We start from the raw sequence: 24,806 nt of genomic DNA, 5'->3' as shown, positions 1-24,806 counted from the left end.
TCTTTTCTGACACAGGACTTCACACAGCCCCGCTAGCCTCCCACGATCTGGAACGATAGCTCACAGTTACAACTGTGCTCTTCTGTTTTCTCAAACCACGTCATTTTACATTTCACATTTCCTTCAACTCTGAATAATAATACTCTTTGTACAAATCGCAGTTTCCTATTTTTTATTTGTCTTTGTTAGGGTTTCTGGTGAAGCTAGTTTCCCAACTCAACATGTTGGAGACAAAAGTGTGTGTGAATGTATGTTTGACTGAAGTGTGTGTGTGTGTGTGTGTGTGTGTGTGTGTGTGTGTACATTAACTCATGCAATCACATATGGAAATTAGGTGTCAACATAATTATTTTTCAAGACAGTCTCTCTCACGGTAGCTGTGGTTCTCCCTTTTGGCTAGACTGGATGGCCTACAAGCCCAGGAATGTACTCCTACCTCCCTAAGACTGGTGTTACAGGTCTTTGTTACTGTGTCTAGCTTTTACAGAAAGTAGGGGGACTCTGAACTTAGGGCCTCATCCTTGAACAGAAACCATTTTACCTACTGAGTCATCTCCTCAGCTCAGGAGGTTTTTTGTTTTTTTTTTTGTACTCTTGTAAAACTCAGAAGACTTTTAAAGATAAGAAAGCAGCTCTGCATTGCTTTTCTTCCACTGTCAATTGTATTTTACATTATTGATTGCAGATACATTTTTAAATGATGAAAGAATATCATAATCTTACAATTCTGTTTCCTATAAATTATACAAATGTACGCTAACCTCTTGTCCTCTGTTCCAGGTGGTACTGGGAGTGAACAGTGAATTTATCGTTGAGGTAATGTATGCATGTACTTAAATGAAAAGGAAATTGGATGTTAAGATGCACTATGTATTAAAATATTAGCAACTATAGTTTCCTTGACAAAAGGTAGAACACAGAACCTGAGTTGACCTGAAATCACAGTAGGAAAGCCCTAGATCCTGACAACTGTGCTTATAAGACATGGTTTCCAGAGCTTCAGGTCGTTGCACCTCCTCTCATCCAACTATGCTAGCAGCTTATTTGCAGATTTCTCAACCTACAGCAAAGCAAGCGAAGCAGAGAAGCCCTTGAAGAAGGAAGAGGAATGTCAGTGAGAAGGTTCCACTGATGTCCTGTAAATGAAAGAAAGTTGCAAAGTTAAAAATTCCTAAATCGCAGCTCAACAGACTGGCAGAGAATCTACTTCTATTCAGAGTGGGGCGGAAGCCAAGTCAGCCTAATGGCCTGTACCTCCTGAACCCGTCACCATCGAGAAATCTTCACCAGGATTATCTCAAGTCACTGGAGAAAGTAAAGTCATGTCTAAGGGACATTGACAAAAAATAGATACATGGGACATTCCAGACAATGGGATTAAAATGGGGGAGGTGCAAACTCGTTTGTTCTTGAAATGATAAACTCCAGTCTTGTGGGCATCTGCTTTCTCCAAGAGCAGCATTCAAAGCCTTGAATAAACACGATTGTCTATGAACCAATAAGGACATTAAGACTTTGAGAAATAAATACACATTTTATACCTTTACACATGCTTATATGTGTGTTCATAATTAACATAGAATTGTTAGCGTCTTTGGTACTGTCAAATTCTTGGCGAATCTGTGGACAACAGCAACATTAATTCATGAAAGGACAAGCATCCAGCAAGATACAGCAAAAATATTCTTCAGGAAATGACAGAGCTGCACATAGGATGGTCACCAGAGCTGGGCATGCTGCTTAGAAGCTTTCTAATTTACAATACCACCCACGGATCTCAACTACAGCAAACTGCTTATCAACAGAAGAGAAGAATCCTTTCCTTTGTTTTGTATGAATCACATTCACCTGGAGCAGTGACAGGGATGGGAAGAACCCAGTCAGAGATCAAGGAAGGGCGGGGCGGGCAAGGTCTTTACCTAGGGAGGGAGATGCACTGAAGAAGAGGTGCACACATGTGCACACATGGCACAGTACAGGAGCAGAGCATCAAGCACAGCTAAGGAGACCTGTTCCCATAGGATCTTCTAGAAACATGAGATCATTCTGTATCTAGCACCGGCAGGTTTATGTCCAGAATTATCCATGAGAGAATCGGTTCCTTTGTTCCTCAATTTAGCATTTCTCCTGGGCACATCTTACAATGTCAATAAGTTATCTAAGCACAAGGTACCCAAACACTATGAGAAACATCCATCGTTTTTGCTTTAGGTAAAAGAATTAGACGTTGAAAACGGCACCACAACCTGGCAGACCGTCAGGAGACAAAAGCGGGAGTGGATCAAGTTTGCCGCTGCCTGTCGGGAGGGAGAGGACAACTCCAAGAGGAACCCAATTGCCAGAGTGAGTGATGGAGCAAGCAGGGGTAGCCAGAGCTCCTAGGGGAAGTGTGACTCTGCTTCTTCCTTGGGATTGTTGACTGCATTGGTCCACAAGGGTGGAGGGAGCAGAAGCTGGAAACAGAGCTCAGACAGCTTTGGGTAGGAGACAGCTCTCGTGGAGACAGATTCAGGAAATCTGCTCAACTTTACTCCAGAGTATAAGGAATTTAGGTTTGGGAATCCTTGGGATAAACCCTAATTTGCATTAAGTGGCAAGCTCCTGACCTAAGACTTTGTATGTGGCAGCAGGGTCCTATAGCAAAGCTCCTAGCACAAGTCTTAGTTACAGGAATACAGCAGGGGAGGCTTCTAGCAGGAAACTGTGCCAAGGGTCACCCTAGAGATAATTCAGGCATCCAGGCTTCGAAACAGCTTTCAGATAAGGTCAATCCTCCCTGCACTGGGACATTTTCCAGATAAAGGCAGGTAGAGAGCAGGAAGTTTCACCAAGAATCAGGAGGGGGGAGTCCCCATGTCCCCAAGCATTGAAAAAAGCTGCCAGGCCACCAACTGGAATCACTGACCAGCCAGAAAAGCCTCCTAACACGGAAGCATTTGTAGTTAGTTGGAAAGCTCTGGAATATTTCAAGGATTTGCAGCTTCTGCCGCCCAAAGAGTTTTAAAGGAATGGTACACTGTCGTTGACTTATGTTGTCCAAACGTTATTTTTTTAATGTGTGTGGAATGAGGAATGTGTGCAGATGCACTCGTGTGTATGGGTACACATGCATATGTGTGGATGTGTTTATGAAGGCCATTAGATGGTCTCAGTCGTGTTCCTCAGTGATGGTCAGCGTGTTCTCAATGACCTGGAGCTCACCAATTAGGCTAGGCTGGGTGGCCAGCGAACCTCAGAAATCTACCTGTCTCCAGTTGCTGTGCACCAGAATTACAAGTACATGCCATTTATGTCCAAACTTCTTCAATGTGGGTTCTGGGCATCAAACACTAGTCCTCATGCGTAACAATCAAGCACTTTACTGACTGGGACAAATTGCCAACCCAGAACACTATTAACTACCCCAAGATGGGGACTGATACACAGCAGAAGGTCCGTGGTAAGCCAGTCTGAAAGACAGACAGGGATCGCCACCATGAGTGGACAGATTCCATCTACTGAGTTCTGACCATTGTTCCCTCTGTATGTTCCCCTCTATTTATCACAGTGTGAGACCTACTCCAAATGTCAAGGATTTTTCATACTGGTTAGTTTTAGAAATAAGAAAGGAAAATTTGATGCAAATCAAATCTCTAAGTCCTAACACTAAGAGTCTTTTTACAGAGAAATTTTAATTACATTTGTGTGTGTATGTGAAAGAGAGAGAGAGAGAGAGAGAGAGAGAGAGAGAGAGAGAAATTGAGTATGTGTGTATGAGAGTGTGTGTTAGAAAAGGGTATTCATGAGAGAAAGTGTAGATGAGTGTGTGTGAGAGAGGGTAGGTGTGTATTTGGGAAAGTATGTGTGCATGTGTGTGTGTGTGTGAGAGAGAGAGAGAGACAGAGACAGAGACAGAGAGACAGAGACAGACAGAGAGAGAGAGAGAGAGAGAGAGAGAGAGAGAGAGAGAGAGAGAGAAGAGAGAGACAGAGAGAGAGAAAGAATGCCAAAGGACAACTTGTAGGAGTCTCTCCTTCCACCAGGTGACTTTGTGATCAAATTCAGCTCACCAGGCTTGGTAGCAAGCACATTTACAGAGAGCCCTGGCACTAGCCTTGATGGTCCGTCTCAAGCTACACTACGCCCAAATTAGATCCCAATCATCGCCATTTCTCTTCTAGATTAGATCAGACTGTGAAGTGAACCAGAGGATAACATACCGAATCTCTGGAGCAGGGATTGATCGACCGCCTTATGGAGTGTTCACCATCAACCCTCGGACTGGGGAAATAAACATTACTTCAGTGGTGGACAGAGAGATAACCCCACTGTTCCTGGTGAGTCCCAGAGCTTTTATTTGTTTGTGCTATTTTTAAAAAAAAGAGTTAATCAAGTCGGTGGATAAACAGAAAATAGAATGAAACAAGTGAAGGACTTGAAGGAATAAGGAATCTGAGAGCCAAGCTGCTGTCCCATATATTACACCTGCTTATGAACAAGTGATATTTCAATTGCTAGGCTCCAGTATACTCTGAATTTGGAGGAAAATGTTATTTCTTGGCACATTTCTTCATGTGTTTGCAAGCATGTTGCTTAATTTGCCTTGGTGGAGAAGGACAGTTTTTCTCTGACCTTGCACAGATCCATTGTCGCGCTCTGAACTCACGAGGGGAAGACTTAGAGAGGCCTCTGGAACTCAGAGTCAAAGTCATGGATGTGAACGATAACCCGCCGGTCTTCACTCAGAACGTGTACACAGCCACCATTGAAGAAAACAGCGACGCCAGTGAGTGGAGCGCCACCTCTTTACTGCACTGCATCTGCTCACTTCCTCTACGCAAGGGCTTTGAAAGATGGAAACACCAGCTTCCTCACAAGTCAGGAAAAGCCAACCCCAAACATTCTAACACAACTCAAATGCAAACATATATGGTTAAAATGCTAGATAGCCTCTTATTCATAGACGACTCTTACACCTGCAGCTGAGCCAGGGCTCAGTGTCATTCTCAGAAATGGGTGAACTGACTTAATCTGAGTGAGAAAAGCTGAAGAAACATAAAACGAGAACAGACTCCATTCTGATCTATGCCTGGAGAGGGCATAGCCGAACCACACTAGAGAGCAGGGATGCGGGTGCTGTCTCCATCAGAGCCACGATGGAGAGTATTCATGTCTTCAGGCAGCAAGTGATATTCTGCTCTCTCTCTCTCTCTCTCTCTCTCTCTCTCTCTCTCTCTCTCTCTTCCTCCCTTCCTGTCTCTGTCTCTCGCTTCCTCCCCTTCTACCTTTTTCTCCCATGTCTTTTCATCCTGTGTAATTCCAAGTCTAGTGCCTCCCCTAGCTTTCTTTGTCTTTCGTTTTTTTCTTACTTTAATACTTTCCTGATGTTGCTACTTCCTCTCCTCCCACGCTACCTACTTCCACCTCTTCCCAACCCTCTAATATTCCTTAACCTTTCAATTCTGCACCTGACATTATACCTCAAAAAGATTTCCAGAGGATATATTAGCAAAGCTGGGGAGAAAGGTAGATAAACACAAGAGTTTTGAACATACAGAATAAGAAGGCACGGAAAGGCAGAACGATTTCACTAAGGGGCACAAGAGGGGGCAGTAGGGACTCTGGCTTTAGCTTCCTTATTAACTTCCTCAGAGCAGCCTTAGTGAAGGAAGAAGAGAAAAACACAGCCAGTCCAGTATCACTACCTCCTCCTCCTGTGAACGTAGCTTCCAGACAATAACCTACAAGACCAGACACACCTTCATAAACTCTGAAGTCCTGGTGCCCCTGCCTTTCCTGTTCAAGGGCACCAAGATTCTCTGCAGTGGGGTCTTCACTTTGAGGTCTGGGAGGCAAACTATCTGCCAGTCCTGGAAAAGTCAGCCCTCTGGATGGATGATGACAGGGGGAAGTGGCCGCAAGGCCCATTCTTTTCCTGCATGAATAATTAAGAACTTCTTATATTTCTCTGATCAATTATTCATTTTCACAACTGTATAACTTTTATTTTGATAAATTATCTTCTAGTGCAAACAGTCATAATTCAGTTACAAGTGACAATTAACACTATACATATTTGCCAGGTGTCGTGGTACACACCTTTGCTTCCAGCACTCAAGAGGCAAAGGTAAGCAGATCTGTGAGTTCGAGGTCAGGCTGGTCTGTATAGTGAGTTCCAGGACAACCAGGGTTCTGTAGAGAGAAATCATTCATATAAGTAATAAATGGTTACAATATTGAATTTAACTAAGCCATCATCTTCTTAATTAAACAATATAAAATAATTTCATAAGACCATGGTAAAAACAAATCTGATAAAATCACTTCCTTTGGCTTTTAGGATAGTCTGCTAAACTTTTTCACATGTTAAAGACCACTAGTTTACTACTCAGTTACCATTAATAGAAAAAAAGGATAAACAGTCAAGAGTTTCATATGTGAACTACTGCTATTTCTGAATCCACCTCTGTGAGTGATGAGACTCCCTGGTGTAAACCACAGTAACATACTCTCGAGGAATACTTAGGGAAAGCCAAGGAAAGACCTACCTCTCTTTTTATGCCTAATGACTTGATGGATTAGAATCCCAACCATTCTCCACTTTCACCCTACTCACAGATGCACTAGTGGTAAAGTTATGTGCCACAGATGCAGACGAAGACAATCACTTGAACTCTAAAATCGCCTACAAGATCATCTCCCAGGAACCTGCTGGTGCACCCATGTTCATGGTGAACAGGTACACCGGAGAAGTCCGCACGATGTCCAATTTCCTTGACAGAGAGGTAAAGCCTTCTATGAAGGACTGATAACAGAGGGTTTGGTTTTGAATAAACAGAGATAAAATGATTTGTGCATGACCATAGTCCACTGCACAGGAGGGAAGGAAAAATACTTGAGCCAATTTTAACAAAAATTAAATGATCACTGATAAATGTTTAATGTTATGCATCTATTAAAAAACAAATAATGGCATTGGATTGTGTTGGAGTCACAGTACCTAAGCCTTATGGCTCTCTTTCATTCTGATTAAGCAACACAGTATGTACAATCTGCTCGTGAGGGGCTCGGATCGGGACGGAGCCACAGATGGGCTGTCCTCCGAGTGTGACTGCAGAATCAAGATTTTGGATGTCAATGATAATTTCCCCATCTTAGAGAAAACTTCAGTAAGTCATTATTTTAATCATCTTTTTCCTTTGACAGTAGTTTGCCTTCATGTTTATTCAGAAGTCTGGCTGCTACAATATAGAGATACCCAGCTTTATTACACAAACCTTAGCATTTCTTCTGTATGGTAGCATTCCTACATATTAATCTTTTTCATTTTATTTACTTATTTTATGTGTGTGTATGTGCGTGTGTGTGTTATGTGTCCACACACAGGTGCCACGGCACACATGTGGAGGTCAGAGGACAGCTTTCACGAGTTGGTTCCTCTTCTACCATATAGATGCCAAGGTTCAAACTCAGATAGTCTTGGTAGCAAGTGGCTCTACCCACTGAGCTACCTTACCTGTCTCTGTATAGTTATCTCTGACTCAGTCTTCCAAGCCAATCTCCTCTGTAAAAACAGTATACTCCACATGTGGGAAATTTGTTGATCCAATGAAACAATAACAATATTTTTGTATAGACCTTATACTTGATGAATTAATTGTATTAGAGTCCCAAACATTCTCTATTCCCATTCTCATCTTTATCATAAAGTTTCACAAAATCAGAACTAGAAAGGTAGTCCTATTGGCCGAATGGTTGCCTAGCATTTGTAAATGAATTTTATTATCTTATAACCATGTAATTCTTATATTTGCTACTGAACAGATGCCACTTAAAATGTTATAAAAATCACTGGCATAATATTTTAAAGGATAGTCCTATGTAAATCTCTTTATGCCTTTAAAAATTCATGTCATAGACTTGACCCTTTTATTCCAGTACTCAGCAACTATTGAAGAAAATTGTTTGAGCTCAGAACTGATACGATTACAAGCAATTGATCTTGATGAAGAGGGCACTGATAACTGGTTAGCAAAATACTCAATCCTCTCTGGCAATGATGGGAACTGGTTTGAAATCCAAACAGATCCACGAACCAATGAAGGCATTTTGAAAGTGGTCAAGGTAAGTATGAGATTCCTACGGTTTCCTTCCAAAGAAGCTCGAAGTGATTCTTAGACCGATTATGCTTTCAAAAAGCTCAGAATCTGAATGCTGTTTGTTCGTACCCATGAGTTTCCTGACTGTGATGGAGGAGGCTTCCAGGCTAGCAACACAATATCTGTTAGTAAGAAAACTAGGGCTACCTTGTTCTCATAGCACTCAGTGACACTGAGAAAATAAGAAAGTGCCCTCTAAGTAAACAGCATATCCATTCGCAGAACAAAAGTGACGCTTGGGTAGGATGTAAGGCCCAGTCGGGGTGGGGTAAACATGAGGTGCTGGTGAGAGTTGAAAAGGTGAGGTTCTTCTCAACCAGTTTGGTCTAAAAAGGTTTCATTCAGGGAGCAAAGGCTCTGGGGTTCCTCTCAGTGGGATTTCTATGATATAATGGAAATAGCAAACACTAGTCTTTATTAAGCATTACAATATTCTACTCCAGATATAATGATATAATCTAACCCTCACCACTCTGGGCAGAAAATTTGTAAAAATTGAAAGAAAATCAAGATCAAATTGTCTTGTTTTTCCTGGGTGGCACTTGTTAAGGGCAGAATCCAAACAGATTTGTAGGATCCCAGCCTGGAGACGGTAAACCAGGATTCAAGAAAGAGCCCAAGTTGCTTACTTTAGCTTCTAGAACAGTCTTCACAAATACTGCCCAGCACATCCTGCTTCTACAACAGCTTCTTCTCTTGTAAACTTTCATGTTCCCACATCAGTCAGTCTGGATCAAAAGACTGCGTTCACCTTTCATGCAGAAAACTCGCTTAAAGGTGGCTTTTCTCAGGGTGTGGCATTTACTGATTTCAATGAGGCTAATAAAGGAGTCATCTGGTCTACCAGACCAAGTGCAACTAAGTTATAGCATCAGGCTGATTGTAATAGCATGACGTTTTTGGAATTGTTTGCATCATCTAAACTCATATGTTTGCTTAGATCATACATACTGTCTCCTCTATTCTGCCATTGCTACTTTAAAGAGAGTCTCAGATGTGAATTCACAAAGGAGTTCTGGGACTTAATTACTCAATCAGTAGTTTGGGTGAATTTTGATCCATTCCAGACTTACTTTTTAATTCTTATAAAAAGAGGTGTCATTTTCATTTTAAGATTTTTTTCATGTAAAAAGTTGAAAACTTCAAACTCTAATCTCAATTTTAAATCACAGACTTAAGGATGTAGTTTCAACTCAGTGGTAGCACACCCATCTGGCATGTTCGAGGCCCTGGGTTCTGTTCCCAGCACCATAGAGAACAAAGAGAAACAAATAACAAATGACCCTATAAACTTAGCTGACCTACACATGTGCGAAAGTCTTAAGTGATCACATGCATAAAACACACTATGTAACTAAGATTATTCAATGTAAGGGTCAGAATTGCACAGTTACAGGACTTTGTTCTAATCTATAGCCTCCTCATCATGTTTCTTATTCTAGCTTAAGGGAGCACTGGGCTAGGGAGATGGCACCGCTGGTTAAGCACTTGCAGTTAAAACATGAGGACCAGAGTTCAAATCTTCAGAACTCACGAAAGAGTCATTTGGGCAAGGATGACCACCTGTATCCAAAACCACAGGACACAGAGATTGGGGATCTCGAGGCAAGCTGGTTAGCCAGGCTAGCCAAAGTTTCAAGCTCAGAGAGAAACCCTACCTTAGTATATAAGGTGGATAGCCATGGAGGAAAACATTCAATATCACCTCAGGCCTCCACATGCACCATGCATGTGTACCTATGCCACCCATGAAAATAACACTTAAATGCATCTATGTAAACTATACACACATCCTCCTATAGAGAGAGCCTTTTGCTAGTTCAAAACTGTTCAAAAATGATGTTTCTGTCCATCATTTCAGATGCTGGATTATGAAGAAGTACCTAATATTTACCTCAGCATTGGAGTTAGAAACAAAGCTGAATTTCACCACTCAGTGGCGTCTCAATTCCAAATGCACTCCACCCCTGTGAGAATCCAGGTTCTCAATGTGCGTGAAGGACCCACCTTTCGCCCAAATTCCATGACGTTTAGTCTACGAGAAGGAACACGGGGAGACTCCTTAATGAACTATGTCCTTGGCACATACACAGCCATAGATACGGACACAGGGAACACTGCAACAAACGTCAGGTATGACAAGTACTTTCCTCCCGCTTGTGTGGCCATTGTTCATCCATGTGGAGTGTGGTAGAGAATTTGTGTAGCACTCGGGGGATGGAGGTTTTTCTCCTGTTGCTTGTTTTAGGGGACTATGACAGCATTTGGAGTTTTCTTGGAACTGAAGAACATATTAGTGGCAATGGGAGCTCGAGCTGGTTATAGCATAAGTGCGTCTGGGGAGTGGCTGCAACATTAAAGAGCTTCCAGTGTTGCCAGGAGAGTCTCTTTGATCCTTTGAGGTCGGCTGTACTACCCTGAACTAAGTCGGTTTAGGTCATATTGTAGGCAGTTACACACCATAAAGAGTGAGTCACCGCCTGCTCCCAGAGAACCTGGGGCTATCTTTGAGATGAGTTTCAACTCTCTGTTTGATCTAAAAGAAAAAAAAAGTGGAAGAAACCGGAACACACATGTTTCAGAAATGTGGGGAGCATCAGGAGACAAAGCAGGAAAATTGAACACAATAGGGACACTGGGCACAGGGACTACACACAAGAGCAAGAGATCCTAGAAATCACTAGAAACGGTCTTCTCCTCCCCCTCTCGTCTCTAGCTAGTCCTCCTCCTCCTCCTCCTCCTCAGCACTTTCAGAGTGAACAGATATCTGTGGTAAACTTCTGAAGTTTGCTTGCACAGGGAAGCGGCAGGGATCAGATGAAGGAAGTGAAGGTATGTGATCTCAGCTGCTAGAGACCCAAATGTTCTTCGTCTCAGATCAAGTCCTTCGGATCCATCTCCAGAGAGAGAGGTGGATAAGGGTTACTACAAGCCCCTGAGCAGACAGACAATCTGAAACCAGCCTACCCCAAGCCCACAGTCAGCAAGTAGTCTGCCATGCCTGAAAAGAAATTATTTCTGCTTTTCAAACTAGAGAAATTATATTTGCTATAACTCGGTATCATTAATTAATAAATGGGCTTGAGATATACCCATACATTTTACTGTATAACCAAAAATCTAGAAGAATAATGAAATTTGTTGTCAACCTAACACAATATATTTAATACTGGATTCTCAGTGGAATAGATACACACACACACACACACACACACACACAGAGTCACATTTTGGAAGCTAAGACAATGATGAATCAAACAAACACAATGTGGGCCCATTGCACTGCAGTTCTCGTGTGATTTAAAAGTGCTAACTTTCATAGAAGTGTAACGATGAACTTGTTTGTTTAAAAACAGGTATATCATAGGACATGATGCAGGCAGCTGGTTAAAAGTTGATTCAAGGACTGGTGAGATCCAGTTTTCTCGGGAATTTGATGCAAAGTCAAAATACATTACTGATGGGATCTATGCAGCAGAAATCCTGGCTATAGATGGTAAGAATTTTTTCAATATTTTACTATTATATGAAGTATTATGAATACAACTATTCTAATGTTGAGCCAAAATCTGTTCTGTGAATCAAAAACTATTACTTTCTGGTATATTAAAACTTGCAGAAAGTTCTAGACATGTTAGATTAAGAGGTAAACTTATCAAATCTAAAAAAATAGACAGGATTCATTTACACTTGTACCCATAATTTATATAATTTATATTTAAGCCACAATTTATCTCACTTAGTCCCAAAACAAAATCTTATATGGTCTATAGTATAAAGTATAAAAGTTGGATATGTATTAAATAAAAGTTTGCTTCTATTTATGACCACATAGCTTGAGTATGGCAAATGTCACTAAGTGAAGTATGCTAGGAATGTTTCCTTCACAGGCAGTACTACAAGCTGTGCCAAAGTTCATCACAGGGCACCTTGGTGGGAGGCGGTGTGCCTGAGAGTGAGTATATTTACTTCAGAGTCACCAGAATTGAGCCTTGATGAGAAACCAGCCTGTTACTTAAAAAAATATATTACACTGTCCACTGTAAGACGCTCTTGGCAAAAAATGTCGAGATGATTCATATTATACCACCTTTATGCAAAGGTTGCATGGTATTAATTTGTAATTTGGCCACTTCTCTGATGGGAAAATCTATGACATGTTCCTTTTGGTGACTCACAACAGGGATCTGTTTATTTGTCGACAATCAATGATTTTCGAGAACAGTGCCTAGGAAGCCAGATGCCACAGAGAAAACAGAGTGAAGTCAGTAGGAAAGAAGCCAGGTAAACACCCCAATGGAGGCCTAGGTGAAGTCAGAGGTGGTAGGTTAGTGAGTGGCGGCATCTGGCCTTCACGGTGTCCAGAGGGAAAGGTGATTGAGCAAAGGCAAGCTCAAAACCCAAGAGCATGATAAGATCTAAGAAATGAGTCACACATTTTAGTCTCATCCTAAGAATGTCTCTTAACATTCAGGTCTGTTACATACCTAACATTCTCTTCTTATTTAAGTCAATCTTCTGGAAGAGATTGTTGTTGTTGTTTTGAAACAGAATCTAAGCATGTTGATCATACCTTGGTCATGTATGAAAATGTGCAATAAGTAGAATAAAAAGATAATTAAATTACAGCACAAGAATGAAGAGAAAACATGATAGCAAAATGTGCCAAAGATTGGTGTTTCTCACCTAAGCACGGATCCATGTAGGCACAGAGCCTCCTCTTCCTGTGGTTTGCTTTGAATCAGGTCGTGTAGACAGCAAGGGAGGAGACAGAAGCACTGGAGGGCAAGTTTTCCGAACAACAGCTTCAGTTCTGGTGGCAAATCACAAGGCCACAAGTCGGCTCCAGAGAACGGCAAATAGAGCCAACTGTGGGAGAATATAATGTGCCTCTAACAAAAGACACTTTAGAAAGTTCTGGGGTGATCATATTCACATGGGCTAAAAGACAGGCTCTGGACTTATCATCACTCAAGTATACAAAAACATCTTTGGGGCAGGCAAGATGGCTCAGTGAGTAGAGGTGCTTGCCACCAAGTCTGATGGCCTGATTTCTATCACAGGCAAATAAATAAATGCAGCAGAATATTGCCTTTAAAATAAGCTTACTAGCATAAAATGATTTATCTGGTTAACCTAGAAAGGGTAATATCTAAAATTTCAAATGAGAAAATGACAGCTCCTTGCAGTATGGAAACAATACTTTATTCACTAGAACGCAGCTTAAAGTAGGATGTGGCCTGCACTCAGACCCCAATTTTGGTCCTCTACTTTTTCTAATGTATTATACTGACCAATACTTTGTTTCAAGTAGATTAGAGAGGAAATTGATATTTTTCCCTAGAAATGTCATTACAGAGAGAAATAAACTAAAATTCTCAACAACAAAGAAAGCAGAATAAAAAGTATACAAGCAGTTATTCAACCCCTCCCCCACCATAGTTCTTAATACACACGCACAGAGTCAGTCGGACCCTGAGGAGGGAGACTGACCACAACTGTGGAGTCCGCCTCCTTAGGGCAGGATGAGAGGAGCAAAGGATGAACGTTCTTTGAAGGACATGCCAGTTCCCATCTCCATCTTCGGGAGAGTGAACAGAGCTTACAGAGACGAGAAAGGCTGAAAGGATGCTGGAGGGGCCACAGTGACCGGAGAGACCCAAGCAGGCACAAACCATCCCACCTCGCACGTCACTCGCACTGTTCATACTTCCTGAGGCATCGTTGTAGGATGGGAAATGAAATCATCCCCCCCCCCACATCGCTTACCCTAACTCCCATGATGCTCTCCTCTTCAGATGGCTCGGGGAGAACAGCTACGGGAACCATATGCATTGAGGTTCCCGACGCCAATGATTACTGTCCAGTCATTCACACTGAAAGAAGAAGTGTCTGCGTCGATGCTTCGTCTGTCAGGATCTACGTCAGTGATCATTCTTTCGGGTCTCCCTTCACCTTTTGTGTAGTTGATGAGACATCAGACACAGCTAACATATGGAATATCCGATCTATCAATGGTAAGTGGAGTGAAAGTTGCTCCCCTTGAAGCCCAAGCAGTGACCAACTAGCTAGTCAGGTAGTCAAACACAGATGTCTGGCTCTTTCTACGGCATAGTCTCATTAAAGAAAAATGAATTTATACTAGACATTTCGGGGGAAATTAGCCTGGAAAAAAAGTTAAAATATTTCAATAGTGCAGTAATAATCCATAGTGTGTAAACACCAGCTAATTAATCATCATCAAGTGGGCAGTAAATCAACATTTGATCACTTGAGATAAATAGATTATTTGACTAATTCAGCAACGGTCACAACTCCCTGCATTTAATAAATCTAGGCAAATACACAAATGTCTCTGAAATCCTCGTGTCCCATAGAAAATCACCTGCTTTCTCTTCACCAATGAAAGTGTTTCTATAATGAGCTGTGAGGTCATTTTTATTTGTGAGGATAAAAGTTGAAATCCAAATTGCCAAATATTGCAGAAACGGTTGAGCAGACTGTGAGACATGTTATTAAGGTGAGATGCTCTTGTGACAGAGCATGCTACGGTTGGGGACAAGGGTAACTGATCCAAAGGGAGACAACTCTGAAATTTGGCCCTGACCCATACGCACAGCCTTCAGCTCTGGATTAGAAGCATAACTTCGAGAGAGGAGCTGAATCTGCTGTCAGTGACAGAGCAGGTTGCTCCCAAGGAGTTCTAATGTGTTTGCTGTGTCTTCCTTGTTCTTCAGAAACCTCTGCAATCCTTATGACTGAACAGACTCTATCTCCAGGAACACACCAAATCCCCATCCTTGTGACGGACAGTCACAACAGAGCCTGTGAGTTGCCGCAGACTATTCTGCTAGATGCCTGCTTTTGTGATGACCACCATGTGTGTTTACACTCCAGCACCACAGGCATCTACAATGGGGACAGCACCTGGGTGACGGATGACACCTATGGGACTGTCACTGACGATGGGGTTGGACAGTCGAATGTCAGACTTGGACCCGCGGGGATTGGCATGATTGTTATGGGCCTCTTACTGCTTCTCCGTAAGTACTATAAATAGTCTCTGTGGACACACAGGAACTAATTTCATTTGGCCATTGCTTACTGGTATCTGCAGCCATCTTGGGGTTGACAAAGGCTTGCACCTGTTTGATAATGATAACCACAAAGACCAAGAGTTAGTGGCCTTCCTACAAACTGGAAACATATGCAAATCATTAACCAGAATCTACAAGCATATAAAATAAATCCTATAACAGAAACCCCACCAAAAATGCTTCAAAGCAGAAAAGCAAGAACAAGAAACTCAAAAGAGGGGAGTTGTGGAAAATTTTATAGAGGTGCATTTGAGCTGGGCCCTGAAAGTTGAGGATTTTCTCAGAATGATGTTGCATGAGAGTAAATCTAAAAGGCAATTGAGGACAAAGAAGCAGCCCAAGTTAACACAGAAGAGATGGAGGTGGAGCAAGTCACTAGTGGCAAGTCACTAATAAGTAGGACCTTGAGTTCAGTCTTCAGCACTAAGAAAACAACAAACAATAGGTTGAGGGGGCAACACTGAAGGCTTAGCACATGAAGGACAGAGAAGTAGAGAGGCTAAGCAGTAGGCTGAGGGCTGGTGTGGAGGCACCTGTGTAACATGCCTGGAGCATTAAGTGTTCCTCTGGTCACAGGCAATGAGGGAATCTATGTTTACTGAGCCCTCAGGTGAGCTGCTCCCTCTGGTAAGTTAGGGTCCAGGGAGAAGCAGTTTAAGAAGCCGCAGAATCTACCCAAAGACCCTGGTCCTATAGGGATGGCAAAGCCACTGAGCCAAACTCTCAAAAGGAGGCTCGTCTTCCCCTGTGCTTTATTTCTTCAAAAGTTCTTCAAAAGAGAATTCAATTATGTATTTTGTTTTGCCCCTAAAGTATTTATACTCATTGGGAATCCAACACTGGATTCTTAAATCAACATGATTAAGCTCATTGAATTGGGCTGTTGACATGTATCTGTGAATAAGAACAAACTAAAACATTTTCATTTGGAAATATAAGAAAATAACATCTGGTGTTTGACAGATTTTCTTTAAATGATCTATGAATTTGCAAGGTTACACAAAAATCTTGAATGATTCTCAAAATGCCTTTGGGAATGTCCCAGAACTTGATCTTTGGCGTCTTAATTGACCTATGATATCTTACCTGACCTGTGGCATCTTACCTGACCTATGGTATATTACCTGACCTAAGGCATCTTACCTGACCTAAAGCATCTTACCTGACCTAAGGCATCTTAACTGACCTATGGAATCTTTGCAGTTGTAATAAACTACTTCAAATCTGTAGTTATCAACTACATACACACACACACACACACACACACACACACACACACACACAAGAATTACCAAGAGGTCTTTGCAGGGTTTCGTATCTGAGTTATAACCCAAGATGGAACCCAAGTTGGCACCTTAGGCCCTCACTATCTAGGTTTTAAAATCCACTATCAACATCATTTGCATCAGGTTACATACCCTGGGAAAAAGTCCAAACTCAAATTTCGAAATGCATTTTCTATTGGCTCTATAATATTCCTGAAAGCTCCTAACGTTGAGATGTCACATGGGAATCTGTCATAAGTTGAGGGTCATCCATGTGTATACTCAGTCAGGAGTTGCATAGTACCCATAGACATACAGATTTTCATGTGTGCATATGGGAGACTAGGAGTCAGAGAACCGAGTCATCAGTTGGTTCAGAAAGCCTGGACTCCAGAGAGAACTGGTTCTTCCTTCAAATCATTTGGTAAAGTCTGGATTGCAGAGCCCCACAGCCTCTCCCCTTCCAGTCTCAGGTTCCCTGTGGTTTGGTGTTTGTATCTATAAACATGGACAATTGTGTTTGACACTGTTTCTCTGATGAGGGGACATCTGATATATTGTTGCCCTTATATTTACCCCATTCCAATTATAGTATCACAAAAAAAAAAATGTGATTTCCTAACGGGGCAGTTGAGGTTGACTCTCATCCCTTTCTTGGCCAGTGTCTCCTCTTTTACTGCTTATGTGTTGCTGCAAGAGAAGACAGCCAGAAGGCCTGGGGACCAGGTTTGCCCCTGTGCCCGAGGGAGGCGAAGGAGTGATGCAGCCCTGGCGGATAGAGGGAGCCCACCCCGAAGACAGGGTGAGTGCTTTCTACAGAAGTGCAGGGTTTCAGTGGGAATTCAGTCAGCCCCGACAATTCCATACAAGGCAAAAACAAAGTCTCGGCTTTTAAATGAAGAACATAAAACATTTATTTTAAAATCTTTTTTTCTTTCAGGATGTGTCCAATATATGCGTACCCATGACAGCCTCTAACACCCAAGACCGCATTGATTCCTCCGGTCAGTTGACATCAGTTCTGCTTTCCTTTCTATGATTTACAAAATTATTCTATCAAACCAATCTCAAGTGAAAATACCTTACACATTAGCGTACATGTGAATCTCATTGCCTGAGAATACATTCAGAGGGTAAATAACGTGTCTGGGGTGACCACTCAACTTTTCTATCTGAAGTTACGGATAAATAACTCAAAATGCTGCAACTTAACAGTCAGAGCCGGAAAGCATCCTTGCGATTTTCTTCCTAGTTCTGCCACTTACTAGTAAGAAGTCTCTAATAGACCCAGCCTCTCTGGACGTAGGTCCTTCTCCTTAAGACAACGGTTACATAACAACTGATACTATAATTGTAATTCTATATAATAAGATTTCTTTAAAAATTCTTTACGCAGCATTGATTTAAAGATCTCTTTAAAACCACACACATGTTATATAGAATATATATACATGCAGGTAATAAGTGTGATGTGTGTGCATATGTATGTATTTTCCTGTGTGCTACAATGTATATGACTTGGATAGTGCCTGGAAAGGGGTGCAGGTTGCTGCAGTGATTATCTATAATAAAAGTTATTTAGAGAAAAGGGAAGAGAAGAACAGCAGCAAATGTGTTCTTTGAACAACAAGCTGAAGAACGTCCTTGTAGTTCACATGAACTTTCCCCACACCAGCATCTTACACCATCCTTACATCGGCAGGCCCACGCAGCTCAGGGTACTTGGAAGTACTTCACAGTTGGGAAGGACTGAACCAAACAGGGGTTGTCCAGCTGTAGAGCAGATGTGAGACTTTTCAGAGATGATTCCTTTGTACCCAAAGCCTGGTACTTCCATGTAAAGAATGCACGCTGTCCCCAAGTGAGCCAGCTCTCCAGCACATGTGCAAATGAGGATCAGAGATTTGGCTTCTGGGAGCAGCCTAGTTCTTGCTTCAGGACATGGGTTGTGTCCTCTTAAGTGGGCAAGGGCATAGGAATTCCTGTGCCTGCACAGACAAACCCAGCAGCTGGCTCTGCATTCTGTATCTTTAAATACCCAGGCCAAGGTTGTGTGCATGAGAATGAGCCGTGTGCCACAGCTGTCTTCTCCAGTATCACTAACTCTTATCAAGTCTGGAAAATTCCGCAAGTGGCCACTCATTGCCTGTCCTTCTAGAACCACTTCTGTGCTGTGTTGGTGGTGGGGAAGAGGTTGTAAGATAAGCCATCCAGGTAATTTGGGCATTGTCATGGAAACACCCTGTCTTTTCAGAAATCTACACCAATACTTATGCTGGTGGAGGAACAGTGGAAGGGGGTGTGTCAGGAGTGGAGCTCAATACAGGCATTGGGACAGCCGCAGGCCTGGTGGCTGGAGCAGCAGCAGGGACCCTGAGGAAGAGAAGCTCAACCATTGGAACGCTTCGGGAATACCAAGACACGGGCATGAACATGGCCTTCCTGGACAGCTACTTCTCCGAGGTAAGCCTTACACACAGGCAGTTTACACACAGACTTAAAAGGCATCGCTTTAGGACTAAAAATACATTCAGCTGCTTTTTAACCCTATTACAATCTTGAATTCTAAAAACTTCCAACTCTTAAAAGACACAAAATCAATTTGCAATAGTGTTTCACATTTAACTATTGTGAAAAGACTAACATCCCCATCATCCCTTGCTTCCCTTTCCTTAACATCTTCCCTTCTGTTTTCTTCTGATTTCTCCATTTTGTTGCCATAGCAACAACAGAACAAAAGGATGCTGAGAAAGAAAATCAAAATTGAATTAATGTCTTCTAGGATGCCTTTCTTGTTCTCCAAGTGGAGCCAATGAAAAGAGGGAACAGACAGGACAGGGCAGTGATACCGCTTAGTTAGTAGAGATCTGCCTAATACACACAGGCCCTGGGTTCAATTCCCATCACAAACCAGACTTTGTGATGCACACCTGTAATCCTAACATTTAGGAGGTGGAGGCAGGAGGATCAGAAGTTTGAGGTCACCCTCAACCTCATAGTACTAAGTCAGCCTGAGATAGAACCTGTCTCAGAATAATGATAATAATAAGAATATAAAAAATAGCAGTTGTTGTTATTACCATTGTTAGTATTATTGTTATGACAAGACTGGAAACAAAGGGATTTAAAGCTCGATTATGCGTTATCTCAACTTGGTGATAGATTAAAGCTAACAGATAAGAACCCAGGGTTCCTCTTCTCAGTCTAGGGCCCATATATTTATACCAGAATGCCAAAGAAATGCTCCAAGAAACTATGTTGATCTAATAGGGTACCATAAGTAGTAAATAATTTGGGGCTAAAGAGCTTGATCAGAAGTTAAAAGAATTGACTGCTCTTCCAGAGGATCTGAGTTCAATTCCCAGAATCCACATGGAGACTCACAAGCATCCCTAATTCCAGTTCCAGGGTTTCTGACACCCTATTCTGACACCAGGCACATGCACAGTACACAGATACACATGCAGGCAAAATGCTCATTTAAAAAACTGAGAAAAAATTTTAAAAGAGTAAATAATTTTTCATATTGAGAAACTTTATTTTGTTTGATTAGCAATACATTTTTTTATTATCTCCATTCGACCAACGTATTCCTCAAATGCTAGTACATGAATTTCTCCTTTGCTCTTTGAAAGAAAATGTCCAAGGATGCTGTAGTTTAACCTACACACAGCACCTGTGCATCTGTGCACAGGGCCAGGCCCTTCAACATTCCATCATGGACAAACAGGGAGGTACCCTCATGGCCCCACCCACACTTGAAGAACTGTTGGCAGTTAATGGCCGCCAGCAGAGGGGAAAATGGACATTTTCCTCAGTTATGGACTCACCAGTGAGTAGTCTGCACTCCAGTAAATAGCACTGTCATTACCCGTGCTTGATGCAAGCAACCCAAACTCAGTAAATGAAAAAAAAGTCATGAAAGCAGCAAAGAGACTAGTTAGGAAGACAAGGGGATTCAGAGGCAGTTGGATGGGATTAGAGAGAGGAATGAGGGCAAACAATCATAATACTTGGTACACATGTATGAAATTATCAAAATAAGCAAAAAATGTAGTGATTAAATATTATTGTAAAATTCATATAAATTATATATAAATATACTGATTATTAATAATGGATCAATACTGCTAATCAATTTAGTCAATAAGTAGGCTCAACTTATATGGATCCAGAAATATTTTAGGTCATTCAGAAAGTCCTAACTATATATTAAAGACCGTACACTGCAGTCGCTGCCTAGTCATCCAGGCAAGTCCGGATCATCTGAGGGCTGATGATATACACTCATTCACTTAGTGGGAGAATGGAGCTCCACAGTGAGACTGTCTCAATAAGAGTAATTTGAAAAATGCCACAAGGGCCATCACTCAAACCTGACATCATCTTTGAATGGCTAAGTTACACAGAACTTCAAGAACATTCTGAGAAAGTCCGGCATTTAGAGAGATTTCTATCTTTGTATATGTATTTGCTCCAAATTCATCTAATGTCTCTCTCTTCACGTAAATATCTGGAGACCAGCAAACTGAGCCAGCATGTAAGGGTGTTTGGTGACAAGCCTGACAACCTGAGTTCGTTCCCAGGATCTGCAGGTCAGTAGGAAAGTCATCCTCTGACCTCCATATGAGTTCTATGGCCACACACATGCATGCAAACAAATAAATGTACAAAATAAATGTATAAGTGTAAAAACATTTAAAAATAAATACTTTGGGGCTGGAGAGATGGCTCAGTGGTTAAGAGCATTGCCTGCTCTTCCAAAGGTCCTGAGTTCAATTTCCGGCAACCACATGGTGGCTCACAACCATCTGTAATGAGGCCTGGTGCCCTCTTCTGGCCTGCAGACATACACACAGACAGAATATTGTATACATAATAAATAAATAAATAAATAAAGATTTAAAAATAAACAAATAAATACTTTGAACATAATTAAATACATTTTATTTCTATGTCACCTCAGAAGCAAAGAACTATAAATCCAAAAGATGTGTATATCATCTGATTCAAAACACAGCATTTATTAGTTTTCCAATTAGAGAGATTCACACATATTCCTCAAATTCTATGCCCCATTAACACAAACAATGATCTCCAGTCAAAAACACAATAATTTAGTAATACATCCAAGTATTGTTTTATTCCTCAATTTAGTCCACAGAACGTTTGGTTCAGAAGTCTCTGGCACATTGCCGTTGTTCTTCATTGGTTGTTGTAAAGGAAAGAAATCTCTAATTTCCTATCTCTCCTCCCCTCTCAGAAAGCATATGCTTACGCGGATGAAGACGAAGGCCGGCCGGCCAACGACTGCCTGCTCATATACGATCACGAGGGAGTGGAGTCTCCCGTGGGCTCCATTGGCTGCTGCAGCTGGATTGTGGATGACTTAGATGAAAGCTACATGGAGACTTTAGATCCAAAATTCAGGACTCTAGCCGAAATCTGCTTGGACACAGAAATCGAGCCGTTCCCTTCACACCAGGCCTGTATACCCATCAGTACTGACCTCCCCTTGCTCGGGCCTAATTACTTTGTCAACGAATCTTCAGGAATGACTCTCTTGGAGGCTGAATTCCAAGCAGAAATGGAAGCAGCCTCTGAACCCATGATTCATGGAGACATCATCGTGACTGAGACCTATACCACTGCTGATCCCTGTGTACAGCCAACAACGATTGTTTTTGATTCTCAGCTTCCACCCAATGTAGTCGTGACCGAAACTGTAATGGCACCTGTCTATGATGTTCAAGGGAACATTTGTGTGCCTGCTGAGATAGCCAACACACACAATGTATACTATGCTGAGAGAGTGGTGGCTAGCCCTGGTGTGCCTGACATGGGCAACAGTAACATGACTGAAGCGTGTATGGGACCAATGATGAGCGGAGGGATTTTGGTAGGGCCAGAAATTCAAGTGACGCAAATGGTGAGCCCAGACATTCACATAAGTCAAACCATAGGCTCCAGCTCCCCAGTGACGTCACAACATCGAGTAACAAGGTACAGCAACATACATTACTCCCAACAGTGAGTCCTTCATGGAGATTTTGTGCTTTAATAACTAGCAACCTACACATCAAAGATATTTAATGTGCTGTATTCAATATTTTAACATTCAGTCAACATTCACACATTCTAGGTTCAACAGGGCTCTTTGATGACAGCTTTTGGAGGATAAATATAAATATACACTTTATATAAGCCTCTTTAGTTCTTTCGGGTTCTCAGTATGGGCCAAAAATACCCCTAGAATTAAAGGTGCTATATCCTGTAGGTGTTGTCTAACAAGTAGCACACAGCTCATGGGGCCAATCCTGTAAGTTCCATGACAGAATCAAAAACTTTGGAAAGATGTTGTGAAATTTTATCTGCATCTTCTTCCCATAATTTCCTTTAAAGAAACATTTTGATTATTTTTTAAAATTCAGGTCAGGGCTATATAGTGAGACCCTGTCTCAAAAAATTACTTCAGGACCGCAGGTGTAGTTCAGTGGTAGAGTACTTGCTGAGTCTAGCATGCATAAAGCTGTAGATTTAATCCCCAGCACCAGAGATAAAATTTAACTGACCCAAAAGACACATAAACTTCTGAAAGGAAAGTGAAAAGGAATGTGGAGCATGTGTGAACAGATAGGAACTCATTTGTGTTTTCAAAGAGTTTTGCAAGAAACAACATTAAGCATTATCATAACATTAAGTATTCCTTATATGAGATCAGAGTTTGAGATTAAGAGCATTTGCTGCTTTTGCAGAGAATCCAGGCTTATTTCCCAGCATTCACATGGTGACTCACAACCATCTGTACCTCCAGTTCAGTAAGATCGCTTCTGATCTCATTGGGCACCAAGAATGCATATGGTACACATACACAAATTCGGGTAAAACACTCAGACACATAAAATAAAACTATGAGAGGGAGGAAGAGAAAGAGAGAGAGAGAGAAAGAGAGAGAGAGAGAGAGAGAGAGAGAGAGAGAGAAAGAGAGAGAGAGAGAAAGAGAGAGAGAGAGAGAGAGAGAGAGAGAAGGAAGGAAGGAAGGAAGGAAGGAAGGAAGGAAGGAAGGAAGGAAGGAAGGAAGGAAGAGAAAGGAGTGTGTTAATGGAATCACTCCTCAAAAGGATATATATAAATATATACAGTATATTTATATATAAATTTTATTGTAGTTTATTGATTTATATTAATTGCAAATTAATTTAAAATCACACAAAAATGACAACTCTTAATAGAAACTGATTTTTGAGGATGTATTAGTATTTTCCCATTACAAGGAATTTTTCCTTACTTTTGCTAATAATGTCAACAAAAAAAAATGACGTATTATTTTAAGCAGTTTCTTAGGCCTGAGTCACGGAATCATTTGACCATCAGAAGTTCTCCAGACACACATATATAACTATTATGTTTTTAGCGATATTTATTTGGGAACTGCTAGGTTTGGAGCGTTTGTCTCAGCTCTCTTGGTTCTGTGAATGTGGAAGTAAAGAGCACAGACATGCTTGCCTCAAGCTTTGCGTTTGTTTCTAGAGTTAACGGGAAAACTTAAAGGTATTATTTTGAATGCCTCCAAGAATAATTAGAGAACAGCCCATCCATTAAACTGTGTTTCTCTTGCTAATATTGCTCACGATGCTGAACGAATGAAATGGAAACACTGACGCAGATTTCTCGTAGTCAGTATGCATTCATCTGACTTAAGAAGAAATTATCATGGTAGTTTTATTTAACTCTGTAAAATATGTAAACTATACAGTGGAAACTATACTATGACTGGAAAGACAATGTAAATGAAATAAACTTCTTTTCAGGGCTTATTCCTTTTAGAAGGAAATAGTGGAGACTTTCTTGCTTTTCAGCTTTTCATTTATTTAAAAATTATTGTATTTGAAGTATCTGCCATGAGCTTTTACTTAATTTTGTATAGAAAAGAGAAATGGAGAGGTAGAGTAGCCAAAGCCTGTTAGTTTTGGTGTAAAACACTGATCCCGTCGCGCAGATCCCCTGGCCGGTGCTCTGATACTCTAACTACATCAGAGTGGAAGATCATCTGGGGCTGGTGCGATGGCACCACAGGTGAAAGTACATGCCACCAGAACTGATGAGCTAAGTCCAAGCTCCAGAGCCCACACGGTGGAAGGAGAGAACCAGCTCCCGAAAGTTAGCCTCTGACCTCCATATGCACAAAGCAAATGTTTAATAAAAATTAAAAGAATGGAGAAATTCCAATTTTGTCTATTCTATGAACTTTGCTGTTTATTAACGAGAGCATAAAAAAGCTTTCTTTAAAAGGCAGGATTCAAGCT

General features: G+C 41.4%; 1 protein-coding gene and 1 long non-coding RNA gene across 2 annotated transcripts in view; one reads left to right on the top strand and one right to left on the bottom strand.

The window, feature by feature from the left end:
* The window catches only part of LOC146891822 (uncharacterized), a 49,944-nt gene that overhangs the window by 19,916 nt on the left and 5,222 nt on the right, over window positions 1-24,806 (bottom strand). The gene's annotated exons all lie outside the window — the stretch shown is intronic.
* Window positions 775-24,729, top strand: Dsg4 (desmoglein 4; the record flags this gene model as incomplete). Its single annotated transcript, XM_085676505.2, has 15 exons — window positions 775-816; window positions 2,212-2,343; window positions 4,161-4,316; window positions 4,621-4,765; window positions 6,598-6,764; window positions 7,014-7,148; window positions 7,918-8,103; window positions 10,000-10,271; window positions 11,495-11,634; window positions 13,937-14,155; window positions 14,876-15,181; window positions 17,163-17,302; window positions 17,441-17,504; window positions 18,755-18,963; window positions 21,764-24,729. Coding segments are annotated over 15 exons (3,084 nt in total), but the record flags the coding sequence as incomplete, so codon positions are not given.

The sequence above is a fragment of the Myodes glareolus genome, chromosome 13, assembly GCF_982192425.1.
Source record: "Myodes glareolus chromosome 13, mMyoGla1.1, whole genome shotgun sequence".
Taxonomy (NCBI): domain Eukaryota; kingdom Metazoa; phylum Chordata; class Mammalia; order Rodentia; family Cricetidae; genus Myodes; species Myodes glareolus.
The sequence above is the reverse complement of the archived record's forward strand: the minus strand, read 5'-3'. Positions and strand labels throughout refer to the sequence as shown.